General features: G+C 27.4%; 2 protein-coding genes across 2 annotated transcripts in view; one reads left to right on the top strand and one right to left on the bottom strand.

The window, feature by feature from the left end:
• Positions 1–115: 115 nt before the first annotated feature.
• On the bottom strand, positions 116–4,509 carry LOC110282899 (UPF0449 protein C19orf25 homolog). The gene is made up of 3 exons (XM_021147183.3): positions 4,204–4,509; positions 2,014–2,096; positions 116–393 (listed from the first exon to the last, which is right to left on the bottom strand). Exons 1-3 carry the CDS (start codon positions 4,343–4,345, stop codon positions 238–240), a joined length of 381 nt encoding a protein of 126 aa, XP_021002842.2. The 5' UTR covers positions 4,346–4,509; the 3' UTR covers positions 116–237.
• Positions 4,510–4,637: 128 nt separating this feature from the next.
• The window catches only part of LOC107446936 (aspartyl-tRNA synthetase, mitochondrial), a 47,242-nt gene continuing 37,858 nt past the window's right edge, over positions 4,638–14,021 (top strand). The window contains exons 1-3 of the mRNA XM_043039211.2: positions 4,638–5,010; positions 10,675–10,838; positions 13,794–13,892. Coding sequence (XP_042895145.1) covers positions 4,938–5,010; positions 10,675–10,838; positions 13,794–13,892 — 336 coding nt within the window. The 5' untranslated portion in view covers positions 4,638–4,937. The remainder of the gene's footprint in view (positions 5,011–10,674; positions 10,839–13,793; positions 13,893–14,021) is intronic.

Genomic DNA, 14,021 nt, shown 5'->3' with positions numbered 1-14,021 from the left:
TATCTCCAGGAATATAAATTAAACAGGACTTAAGAAATTAAATTCCAAAATTTAATCACCAAGAAAATGCATCAAAAATTAAGGAAACACTACGAGAAATAAAACTAATCAGCAATTATGCAATTGCAGATAATTTATTCAAATGATAAAATAATATAATGTCATTTAGCCAAAAGGCAAATAAATTTATTAATAAATATTTATACAAGTATCTTTGACATTAATCATATAGATTCTTCATGTAGATGGAGATTGCTTTTTCAGCAATTCTTTTTGAATTTTAGACATATCTGCTATAAGACTTTCTTCTAATTTAGAGAGACTTTCTTTTTCCCTTTTTAATGTTAGGAGACGTTCTTCCAAATTATTCATCTTATCAACAAATGAAGAAATCTGAAATATGAATTACAATGATTACATAATTATTCATCTTTTCAAAAGAAGAAATCTGAAATAAAATTTATAATTGCAACAGATTATGATTGATCAGTTTATGCTAACATTTTATGATTGCAAAAGTTTTTGAAAATTCATACAAAGGGGAAAAATAAGGAAAATCGAATATATTTCATTAGGGGATAAGCAAATGAGCTATTTAAATGTTGAAATACCTATTGCAAAGCTGCATTGATCAACAATATATTTTCACGTCATGGCTTGAGATTAGCATATATATTTTAAATCAGATGTAATTATAATATATTTTTTTCAAGGTATGTTGACATAAACAATATTATTAATTATGTTAGAGTTCAAATATAGTTGTAACTTGTACTTTAATTCTAATTGATGATTTTTGTTATCTTTCACACATCATCATGTTTAGTTTATAAGTTACCTTTTGATGTCCATCACAGTTTTAAGCATTGTGTGATGTTTATCATATCTAAATCAGTGGGTCTGAAACCTTGATTTACGTACAATAATGCCAGACTTCAGCATTTACCATGCATTTCCAGATCATACCAGGTCAATATTTTCATGCTTTTAGATAAGGTATGTGGCAGCCAAAAATTATTTTGAATTTGGTGCGTCCTAATTTATAACTAATAAGAACCGCAGGCAAAATCTGACATACCCTCATTTTTTGAACAAAATAAATTGATTCAGAATTTACTGCTTGTAATTTAATATGTTAATTGCAATATATCAACTTTGTATACATAACTATGTGGTCTATTATGTAACATTATATTTATGGGCAAGTGAAATCTCACATATGAGACTAATGCTATAAAAAAATACAGTAAGTGGCAAAGATACATCATTCAGTTCTTCAAATAAAATTAATCCTATTTACATAATAAAAGCAAGGCAAAAATTTATAAGATGTTTTTTATCTATCAAATATGCCGCATCAAAATTTAAACTGTTACTCTATCTGAAATTTTAAAATCTTAAAAAATTCAGTTATGAGAGCATAAGAAAAGCAAAAGTGCTATTTATAAAACACTTAAATTAAATGGTGAATTCCATGTTAATCTTTTTTACTTATTCTAAAAAATTACAAAAAGAAAAATTGCTTAATAGTTTTCAATCTAAATCTGGTGTTAAACACCTAAATTTGAGTTAGTAAAATAAAAACTCTAGTAAAATAGAGTAGAATAGTAAATTGAGTTAGTAAAATAGTTTCTCTGTCTAGCATAATGAAATAATGTGTGCCAGTCAACTTTAAAAATGAGACCAAAATTTATAACTTTGTTTTATCTAAGCTTATTTTCATATATATATATATNTCATTCAGTATATATATATATATAGCCTGGAATAAACAACAAACATAAAGTCAACAAACATAAAATAACATAAAATAAACATAAAGTCAACAACTATTATAGTAAAATTGTTCTTATTAAAAATAAAAAAAACAATGTTTTGGAATTCATACAAAAAATTTATTTATTGATTATAAATAAAATATAAATATATTTTAAAATAATAATTATTTTAAAAAAATAGATTTATTTGAAAAACAGATTTATTTAATAAATGATAACATCAAAATATACATACCTTTTCATAGGCTTGATCAGGACTTTCAATTGGGTTAGATCCTTTTTGATGGTTATCATCTGATTCTTTAGTACCATTCAATCCTAAAAAAAAAGATAGATATAGCATAAAAAATTAATTATACAGCTTCAAAAATGTTTGTATCAATCTTTCTTTACAAATTCCTGTATAAGATATATATCAAAATAAAATCTGGGTCAATCAAATCATTTCTCCTAATAATATCTATCCATAAATACAAAGTTGCCTCATTACCAGAAATTTCAAATCTGTTCTAAGATAACTTCTCACTTTATTTACTTAATTTTTTTTTAAATTTTAAACATCTGACATTTTGATATAAGTGTGTACAAATGGTTTTACAAAAAATACATATATATATATGTCCCACTATAAAATTTGTGTCCGCAGCATACAAAACTCAAAAATGGGTACTTATTGGTTATAGACACCTAGTAATAATGCCAGGTTCTCGTTTACACTAGCTACCAATATAAGCTTGTATATAGGATACCAGTATATGTATATAAGTAGTTTATCAAAAATGGCTTTACTTATATAACAATATAGAAATTTTTAAATAATAATAAGATGGCCAATAATAGTATGAAATGACAAATTTAAGTAAAGCTTATTAAATCCATTATAATTCAAATATTGACGTTTTTTAACAAATTACAAAAATCATTTCATAGTATGAGTTACAGGAACCAATGTTTATAGTGACAGTAAGTCTAAAAGCCATTGCAAACACACGCTCTCCATAACCATACCAAAAAAAAATATATATATATCATCTAGGCAAAACAATATTTTTAATTCAAATTTTATTTAGGAATATAACAGTTTATTTAGGATATAATCTACAGCTGTTACATAACACTAACTTTACAATCGTCAGAATTTATATGACGTAAAAAATAGAAATGATGAAGTTTTCAAAAAACCAAAAAATTAAGAGGTGAGACAATTTTCATTACTGCAAAAAATAAAATGCTAGGCACTACAGAGACTATTTCTCAAAAAACTTATTTCACAATGTTTATATGGATGGTGTTTTCGGCGCTAGGGAACGCTGCTCGCTGTATGCCATTTATACTTCCGGGTAGCTGTTTCCGGTGTTTTTTGGCTCACAACGTGATCATTGACTTTTAAGATTCTTGCAAACGTGGTATTTGAATACTTATTACAAAACTTAATCTTGCTCCTCGAAATATATGCTAACACTAACGTGGGATGGTGCACAGCTTGCAACACGAACAAACAGTAATAAACAAATGGAAAGAGGCCAAATCAAGACTGCCAAAAAAGCGAGTTATTCAAAATCTAGCAACCATGTCAGCTTTTTTAATAATATAATATCTCTAAACAACTAAAACAAATTTTCACTTCAAACTCACCAGAATTACATAATAAGATTAATGTCGTATGAAATACTGCAGATTTGAGCTCAGAAATTATCTAATTTACTTCTTTCAGTTAAAACAAAATTATCCGCTTGAAAATATCGTCTCGCAGAATAACATGTAGTAAGCAGCTGCAAACTTTCTAGCCGGAACTAGAGCAGGCATACAGCACGAGATTGTTATAGTTTACATTTCTACTGAAAACACCATCCACACTATATATATATATATAGATAGATAGATAACTTCTTTTACTAATCTGAAGTTTTATCTGTTCTGTTTACATTTTTAATGAAAATAAAAAGACAATGCAATAAATCAAATAAAAAACACACAAAGTAACAAACAGGTACTAGGCAATAAAGGTATCCACATAATGATTGGGGGACAAATTTGATAAGGACAAGGACAGCACTTTTGGAATTAGGAGGGCACAGTTACAGTAGTTGCAGAATTGTGTCATTAGTTGCTATATTAATTGCCAAGTCCAGACTGTGGTCTGCGAAAAGGTTTAAAAATATTACAATAGGGGATCAACTCAAAACGTAGAGCTCCTAGCCATACCAAAGCAAACCTGTGCATTTTTTTTTATACTTCTGCAAGTTTAAAATCCATTTGGCGTGACAGATCTCGATGCGAAAGTATACCCGATTTTGCCACTAATTTGAGAAAGAACTAGTTCAAATTTTTTGAATCACTATGATGTAAAAAAAAAAAATAGCAAAAGTTGCTGATTTGAAGAAATGAATCACCAATTTTAAGAGAGTTTAGCAAACTATTATACCCTCATTATCATCAGTAAAGTTAGTTTCTGTTTCGATTTTGAACAGAACATCATCTAGATTTGCGGAAGATAAATCTTCTAAAATTTCCTCTTTCGAAGGGATTGAAGGTCTTGTAGGAAGGTTTGCTTTCCTTTGAAACATCCTTTCTTCGGAAAAAATTCCCCAAAAGTTATTTAAGAAATGACTTAACAATATCTAAAAAAAACTTTAATAGAAACTTTTCTTTAGATTCCTTAGAAATCTGTCAATCATTTCTATTTATTTACTCTTTTTCCTACAGGCTTTAATTTTAAACGCTTTTGTCTACCTATTTCTTCTATAAAATATCTCGATTAGATGACATAAATTACTTATAAGCAATTACTTTCCTTAATTAAACTGCAACCGTGATTATAGAACCGTGAAATTTAGTAAACACATTGTAAAATACAGAGCTATAAGCGAAAGCAGAGAGCTCGTAGCACTTTACTATGCTCGGTTAAATACTCAGTAAACAACACATTGCAAATTATATATCTTTCTTGATATTAAGGGTTTCGAGGTTCATCTAGACTAAGTGTTGCTTCATTAAAAATGTTTCTTCCTTATTAAAGTTTTTAATTGTATTAAAAGATTGAAATTGTTTATTGCTCCAAGTTTAAATAAATGCTACTCTGTTTTTAAAACATTTTTCGTGCGATTTTAATTGAATGAAACTTTAAACTGAACGCTTTAAATAATTCTTATAATCATTATGCTTAAATATTTTCTTCGCTATTGTATTTGCCACAAGTCTCAGGTACTGATACCTAGACGGTTATGTTCAAGTAAGATTTGATTATTTAACTAACAAAAGTGTTTTATTATTATCAGAAAATTAAAAATTTTAAACTTGTGTTTATTTATTTCAAATATATTAAAAATTGGCTTATAAAACGTTATATTTGTTTCCTTTTGCTTAATAATTATTTTTCCATTACAATAACCATTTATAAAAGAACAGAAAAAATTTGATGTTAATAATTTTATTTCTGATTTGCTTGTTTATAAAATTTTTTGGCTTATTTCAAACCTAAGCACTTGAATAATAGGTTTTGTATTTGTGAGTTGATCATTTGAGTATTGTTGGATCTTCATAAAATTTTTTGGTAATTGTATTGGATACATCAGTGCATAGATTTAGTCTTATCAATCTATACAACAGAATATATCTATACAACAGTGTAGTGTTATCAATCTCTACTTATTTATAACAAACAATGGGTGGAAAAGTTTATGTTCATTTTTGTCTTTACTTACAACTGCTTTATTTTACTTTATTAAAGAAATAGTTTACTGAAACTTTTTTTTTGGATACAGTATTTACAAGCTGCTCTAAAATGTAGTTATTACTTAAATACTTTTAGGAAACAAATTTTATCGGAGGATTCAATTTTTACCTCTGTCCAAAATTAAAAAAAGAAAAAAAAAACTCTAAAAAAAATGGTTTAAAATAATAAAGGAGCCAATTTATTTTTGAGAATTTTTTCTTTCGCCTTTAAATATTAATGTATTTCTTTACAGCAAAAATTTATTTCTGGAAAGTTTATTGCTAGCAAATTATGAAATATTTTTGATTTTGTTAAGTCGACTTAAATGAAAAAAAATAAATAAGATTTGTGCCACTCAGATTCTAGAAACTAGATGCATTTATACCCTAATTATTTACTTACTAATGTTAAAAGTAGTTCCAAGGATGTGTATTCTACTATTCACCTGGAATGCAGAATATGACTGATCAGTCGAAGAAGGATCAGGGGAAAATCAGGCAGCTCTTGGGAAATTTTTAGTCAAGGAAAAAAAATTGCTTCCGAATTTTTAATTTCTTATGCTATATCAGGGGTTCTCAACTTACATGAGACCCAGGGCCGCAATTAAAAACACCAGTCGAATGACGGGCCGCAACTTTATCAAAATTTTATCTAGGACTCTTTTTATGTTTAAAGGAACATTAAATATTACTGTCAGATTTTTATCAACTTGTACAAAACAAAAGTATTGAATTACAAATTAAAATAAGAAGTAGATTTTTACCTGAGAAATTAATTTTTTGCACCGTTGGTATGTTAAATTTCACAAAAACGAAGAAATTAGGTTTTTTTAATAAAGAAAAATACTTAGATTAGTATATAGATTTTTTACAAAAATTGTCTGCAAAAAATAACAACTAATATATTTTAGTTCACAGGACACAAAAAAAGGCTTGGAGAGCCAGATGTGGCCCGCGGGCCGCTTGGTGTGGCCACTTGGTAATCACTGTGCTATATCAACTAACTGTCAAAAAAGAAAAGTAATTAATTCGAATTTCTTCTGAATCAAAAAAAAAAATTTAAAAAAAAATGCAGTGGAACCCTGATGTTACATTTTCCTTTGAACTAGCATTAAGAAACCCACGAAGTTTGATAATGTAAAATGTGGGTAAAAGCATATTCTTAAGGATTAGTATATTCCTAAAAATAAGGGTAAGTATATTCTTAAAAAACTAACACATAGAAGATGAACTACTAGAAAAATGTGTAATCTTAACATGTTTTTTTGTTTTTAGCTATAATTTCATCAATATCGCTTTCAATACTTACTATTGTTTGCTTTATGGTTTACATTAGCAAATGTTTCTGAGTTCTTGGGCTTTGGTTTTTGGATATACTTTTTTGCTCATCTTCGTTTTTATCACTATCATCATGAGTAGGCATTGAATCAGATATTGAAAGAATTGAAAGTAATGTGATGTGTGAGTGTTGCATTTGCTATATCCGTCATCAACTTCAGAAGATCTTCACTCGTTCAATTTTATTCCAAAAAGCCAATGTTCCTGTTGGTAACTGAGGAGCAATTACTGAGAAGCTTTATTTAATCCATTTATAAAGCATTTGAGTCAACACTGAAATGCTATGGAAATCAAAGTCAGAGCTTTCAGAATCCCAAATTTTACAATTTAATCTCCTATACTTTCTTTCCCTTCTCTCAGGCAAAATAGAATGCTAGAAAAGCTACAAAAAGCTAATAAACAAATCTCTCTTTTCTTAGAACAGAAGTGAAGAAGAAAACACAGAAAAAGTTTGTGCGAGCTTTACAGGAAAAAAAATATTTTCATCTGTTGGAACAGGGATGGGCAAACTACGGCCCGCGGGCCAACTGTGGCCCTCTGGAAGATTTTATCCGGCCCGCGGAGGGAATTTTTATTTGCGATCAGTGGCAAATATAAACAATATACATCCATTTTCTTGTCGACTATGTTTAAAATTATTTCTGTTTTTCCTTTTTCAACAAATTACTGATGAAGTTTTTGCTTTCTCTATTTTTGTTCTACAAAACATAAATTGATGGAAATAGTTAGCTCAGATAGCTTCAATTGGTAAAATGTTGAAAGCAGAAGTTCTTTATAGAATAGCCGTAGATTGGCTCCAAATAGCGCTTGTCTCTCTCGAGGAGCTGACTTATGGAATCTAATATAGGTAAATTGCACTTCACATTTGGCAGACTGCGCATTTTACGCTCCAAAGAGCGGACAATCTAACAATCATCTGAAGCAGTCGTTTCTAAATATTCCAAAGTTTTACAAATCGTTACCAAAAGCTACTTTCCAAAATTTAATATTTCATGCTCAGAAACTCAGTGCATGTTTGCTTAATCTTATATATGTGANTTGTGCTCCGGAAAAAATCCTGATTTCCGGATTTTTCGCTAACAGTGATCCGGAAGTTTCCGGAGATCGAAAGTCCAGATGTTTCAAAAAATCATTGATCACTTAAGTTTCCGGAAATCAAATTTTTAAAGGTAGAACTTAAAAACACAGTTTATTTAATTTGTTTGTAAGGGAGAGCCTCAGAGATACTTTATAAGCTTATATTCATGATTAATATTCATTTTTTATCACTAAATGGTTGTTATAATCATAAACTAAAAAAAAAGACATATTTGTAGATTTTAATTACTTCTCCAGGTCATCATAATTATGTGTAAATGGTATAGGTATGTGTAAAATTTTTAATATATTTTTAGTAAACTAAGAAATATTGAGAAAAAGGAAAAAAAACCTTGTTTAAATTTTTTTCAATTGAAACTGTNTTTTTTTTTTTTTTTTTTTTTTTTTTTTTTTTTTATTCTTCTCAAATTCAGGAAATTTTCCGGAATTTTGACTTGGGCTCACAATCACCCCTGAGTGTTATCAATCTATGCTTATTTATAACAAACAGTGAGTGGAAAAGTTTACGTTCATTTTTGTCTTTACGTACAACTACTTTATTAAAAAAATAGTTCACTGAAACTTTTTTTTGGATGCAGTATTTACAAGCTACTCTAAAATATAGTTATTACTTAAATACTTTTGGGAAACAAATTTTATTGGAGGATTCAATTTTTACCCTTATCCAAAATTTGAAAAAAAAAAAATATATATATATAGCATTAAAAAAAAATTATAAAAAATGGTTTAAAATAGTAAAAGAGCCAATTTATTTTTGAGAATTTTTTCTTTCTCCCTTAAATAATAATGTATTTCTTTACAGCAAAAATTTATTTCTAGAAAGTTTATTGCTAGCAAATTATGATTTAACTGAAAACGTTAAATAAGATTTGCACCACCGAGATTCTAAAAACTAGATACATTTAAACCCTATTTATTTACTTACTAATGTTAAAAGTAGTTCCAAGAATGTGTATTCTACTGTTCACTAGGAATGTAGAATATGACTGATCAGTCGAACAAGGTGTAGGGGAAATTCAGGCAGCCATTGGGAAATTTTTTAGTCAAGAAAAAAAAAATTGCTGCAGAATTTTCAATTTCATATGCTGTATCAGGGGTTCCCAACTTACATGAGGCCAGGGATTTAGATTATTATATAATTAGTGTATTGATTAGTATATAGAAAAGTACTTAGATTAGTATATAGATTTTTTACAAAAATTATCCTATTATATTTTTGGTTCACGGGCCACAAAAAAAGGCTTGGCCGGCCAGATGCGGCCGCCAGTTGGTAACCACTGTGCTATATCAACTAACTGTCAAAAAAGAAAAGTAATTAATTTAAATTTATTCCGCATCAAAAAAAAAAAAAAATACAGTGGAATCCTGATGTTACATTTTCCTTTGAACTAGCATTAAGTAACCCACGAAATTTGATAATGTAAAATTGGGGTAAAATCTTATTCTTAAGGGTTAGTATATTCTTAAAAAATAAGGGTAAGTATATTCTTAAAAAATTTTATAATGTAAAATCGGGATAAAAGCATATTCTTAAGGAGTGGTATATTCTTAAAAAATAAGGGTAAGAATAATCTTATAAAACTGATACATAGAAGATGAACTACTAGAAAAATGTGTAATCTTAACATGTTTTTTTTGTTTTTAGTCTCTCTTTTCTTAGAAAAGAAGTGTAGAAGAAAACACAGAAAAAGTTTGTGCGAGCTTTGCAAGAAAAAAAATATTTTGAACTGTTAGAAAAATGCATAAAACAGGATTTCCTTATAAAGGATAATGTAAAATCCGAGATATTTTAACGTTATCAGTACTGGCAATTTTCACAGACCATTAGAAAATGACGTGAGAAGCAGGATAATGTACGAAATGACAACGAGGCTGTATAATTTGATTTCAGCCTTAAATTGAAACATGTAATTTTTCGTCAATTTTATGAATCAGATTAAATTCAATATGTCACCTATTAAGCATTATTATTTAATGAAAGAAAGTTAGAAATAGTTGAAGTAAACTATCATATTTTAGTTTATTTGATTTCAAAGGAGTCTAAGTGAATTCTTTGATCCCCCTTGTGAGCACCTTTGAAAATTCCCAGAATATAATCCATTATGGATGTTTTACTAACTAGCTAATAAATTTATTATTTGTAAAAATATTTTAAAATTCGAAGAAAAATCTGAGAAACAAAATAAAAGCTGAGAAAGAAGAAATGTAGCTGAGAGGTTATTCAGAACATTTAAGAGAACTGTAAATTATCTTAAATGCCTTTGTACTAATATATTTTCTTACTGAAATCTTTCTATTTTTCGTAATGCTTTTGTAGCATAAATAAATTCACTTATGAAAGTATTTTGCTTTTAAGAATATTTAAACTGTGGCAAGTTTAAATGGAATTTTTGAATAATATGGCTGAAAGATTACCTTGTGCCTTAAATGTAACTGAAAGTTTTTATTTTGTATTTTATGTATTTTTAATGCAAAAAAAGTTATAGTTATGTAAAAAAAAAGATTTAGAAAGAAAATTAAATACTTTGAAATGTGTATATTTTAAATAAAAAATTTCAGTATTATCCGTGTTTTCTGATTTATGTGATCATATGTATTTTATGTTCACATGAATCAAATAACATGTATGTTCACATAAATCAAATAACATAAATAATCACATAAATCATGTTTTTGTGATCATATGTATTGTAAATATTAAAATTTAAATACATATTTATTTATATACTTATTTTTTCATTTCTAGTTGTAAATAAATGGACCACTAGATCACATACTTGTGGAGAGTTGAATTTAAATCATGTAGGTCAAGAAGTTACAATATGCGGAAGAAAAACCTTTCATAGGTGTGACAAATTTGTCATTTTACGAGATAAATACGGAGATACTCAAGTAATATGTCAAGAAAATGTTAGTATACTTTTTTTTAAATTTCTTGTACTGATATTATTCAACTTATTTATTTATTTCATCCTATTTTTGTATATCAGAAATTATTTGTGACTAACAAGAATAAGAAGAGATAACGTGAGTGATAAAATTAAAAATAAGATTAAAGTATTAATTTAATATAGATATTTCTATGTTGGTGTGTAATATTCTTAAAAAAATCCATTAAATGTTTTTTTTTAGTATAATATTAATTTTTTTCATATATGTTTCCATAAAATGTGAAACTCAGTTTTTTTTTTGTCTTAAAATTGAGTAGTTGAAAATTTACAAGCACTTTTGTGTTGGCATAAAAATTTAGTATTTACCGAATTATTGACTGATTCAGTTTTAGTAACTGTTGCAGCAACAGTAAATCGTTGTATCATTATTGCTGTTATCAAGTTACCTGATTTGTTGAAGAATGAATCACAGAAAGAAATTCCTCATTCTTATTTATTTCAGACTCTGAATCATTTCATTATTAATTCCTTTTTTTTTCTCTCATTTTTCTAAGATTTTTGGTAATTGATGATTTGATGTTTAGACCAGCAGGTGCCATTTTTTTTGGGTTACAAAACCCTAAATAATTAACATTCTTTTGGCAAAACCCCAAATTAAATAAAGTTCATTAGAAATTGTAAACCTATCCAACGAAACATTACTAATCAGTTTGAAAACATTAATGTTAATTTTTTCATCATTTTATCAATAATAGTCTTAGAATTAAATTTCTTGTTAGACAATTGAATTCACAGGTCTGAAGCGGTATGTAGTCAAGTTCTGAATTTGTTCTTAGTGTATGCATAAGCTGAAAATGAATTTAATTAAAAAGCTGTTTTTATTGAAATGAAGATTATGAACATTGAAAGAACTGTCATAAATGTGTAGAAATGTTGAGAGCAAACTTTTTTTAGTGAATTTTATTATTCTCTTTAAATTGATAAGTTTGATGAAAAATCATTTATAAATGCTAATCATTTAAGTAATTTATTCAATACATTGTTGTTAGAAAAAAATATGTTTTAAAAAAATCACTGTTTCTTTCACTGACATTCCGCTTGAATAATTTCATAAAAATTACTAAAATATTCATTTAAATAATGGATTGTTTTGTTTGATGAATGAAAAAAATATTTTAACTCTCAAAATCCTTGTAACCCTTCCTCAGAACCTTAGGGTTCCATGAAGCACCTTTTAGGAATTGTTGGTCTAGCTAGACAATACTTAAATATTATTTTGTAAAAAATATATTTCATTGTAATTATGATATAGATATATATATTGCAATTGAATATTTCACAATAAAAATTACAATTTAATTCCTACTGTAGTCCGTGGATCGAGATTCAGACAGAAAGAAAAGTTTATTAACAAAAAGCAAACAAACACATAAAAATTTAAAAAGAACGCCATCTGGCGGTATAAAAAGAAAAAAACTTCGTAGCTATCCTTCCCAGGGAATGACAACACCTACATTTGCATCTTGGCTTATAATCTTCTACAACTGCCTTGTGAGTTTTTAAAAAAATTAAGCAAAGAAAATGTTCTGAGATTCTTCCGTTCATTGAAATTCTTTTAACTAGTGAGGCAGCTCTAAAGTTAGGAAACTTGATTTACAATTTAAGAGGGTTTTGAACTCAAGAAAAAATTGTCTTTTTGTTGTCAAAATATTATAAATTCCATTTTATGTGCATAAATCAAACATAGGATACTTGTTAAAGTGCTTCTAATATTTTTTAATTAACATGTACACTAAAAAAAAAACATTACAATGTTAAAAATTCAATTTTCAGAATCATATTGAAACAAAAAAAGATGTTCCATAACTGATTCTCTCTTGCCCGTAAACACCTTTAGTTAACAGTTTTTTGAAGAAAGTCTCCATTTAAAATCATTGGACAGAAATAAGACAAAACAATGGAAGATTGAATATCTTGCTTGCTTACCAGATTGTTCGTGACTAAATATAGCAACCTCATTTTAGGCCGACTGGTTGAGCCCAATCTAAAGATTTGTCTCCCTTGAAAGAAGAATTTAAAATTGAAGTTTATTTTATTAACCTTTTCTTTTTTTTAATTATATACTGGTTGTTAGAATATTATGAATTTGAATAAATCATGATTTTTTACTACGGATTTTTGATATCTTGGTGTATAAGTTGACCTGCTGTATGATTTGATCTCCAATTTTTGATCATGAGATTGCAAATTGCTGGTTTGTCAAAGGTATAAGTTGACTGTTGTCGGTAACTTAATTATTATTCCTAAAGATATCATTTGTCAAATGATGCTAGATGCATGACAAATTGTAGATTCAAATGTAATTGTAAAATATTTAAAAAAATGTAGAATTTCAAATTCTTCAGAGAGGATGAGGACTATTTTTTATAGCACTCAGATATGGATGAAGTAGAATCTTTACAGAGTGAGATCCATACGACAACACTGCTAATATTAATAAATCCAATAAATTATGTTCTAGAATCTGTAATTTGTAGCTTGTGGTATAATGTGTTTAATTTTTTCTCTAAATACTCTTGAATAAATTATCTAAACTTTTCTTATTCTTGATAACGTAATTCAAAGTATTGTTTCTAAAGAAAACATTTATATATAAAGAAAATTTAATGAAAGAAAATTTAAGGAACGAAAATACAAAGTTAATTGTTTATAGCATATTAAAAATAGTTCTTGAAAGTGGTAATTTATAAAGGTAAATTGGCACAGAGTTTTTCATATCCATCTGATTGGTATTTCACAATTAACAAATGTTCAATTTTATTACTGATGTATAAGTCAACTGCCTGCTTTTCTAGAAACTTTGGGGATGGGGTTTAAAAAGTTGAGTTATACACTGGTATGTATGGAATATGGATTTGTTTTATGGTATTACTTGATTTTCCTTGTTTTAATAATGTTATTCATATTTTTTTAGGAAAATCTAACTAAGAAATATTTAAATTCATTGCCTTTAGAATCATTTATTGAAGTGAAGGGGACTGTTCTCAAAAGACCTTTGAATAACATCAATAAAGTGAGGATTTTTTTAAAAATTTAAAAACAAATCGTACAGTACAGAACCCGTTATCCGGAAATCAAAAAACCGGAACAAAATTCGATAAATTTTCTCGCCATTTTTAAAAAAAAAATTTTTTTCCTCGTA

Source organism: Parasteatoda tepidariorum, chromosome 5, assembly GCF_043381705.1.
Source record: "Parasteatoda tepidariorum isolate YZ-2023 chromosome 5, CAS_Ptep_4.0, whole genome shotgun sequence".
Lineage (NCBI taxonomy): Eukaryota > Metazoa > Arthropoda > Arachnida > Araneae > Theridiidae > Parasteatoda > Parasteatoda tepidariorum.
This window is presented reverse-complemented; position numbering and strand designations above follow the sequence as displayed.

Excerpts from the sequence above, each read along its gene's own strand:
- LOC110282899 (XM_021147183.3), bottom strand. The coding sequence starts at position 4,345 with ATGTTTCAAAGGAAAGCAAACCTTCCTACAAGACCTTCAATCCCTTCG. Across the intron at positions 2,097-4,203 it reads CTTTACTGATGATAATGAGG|GATTGAATGGTACTAAAGAA; the intron begins GTATAATAGTTT and ends CTTTTTTTTTAG. Across the intron at positions 394-2,013 it reads CTGATCAAGCCTATGAAAAG|ATTTCTTCATTTGTTGATAA; the intron begins GTATGTATATTT and ends TTCATATTTCAG.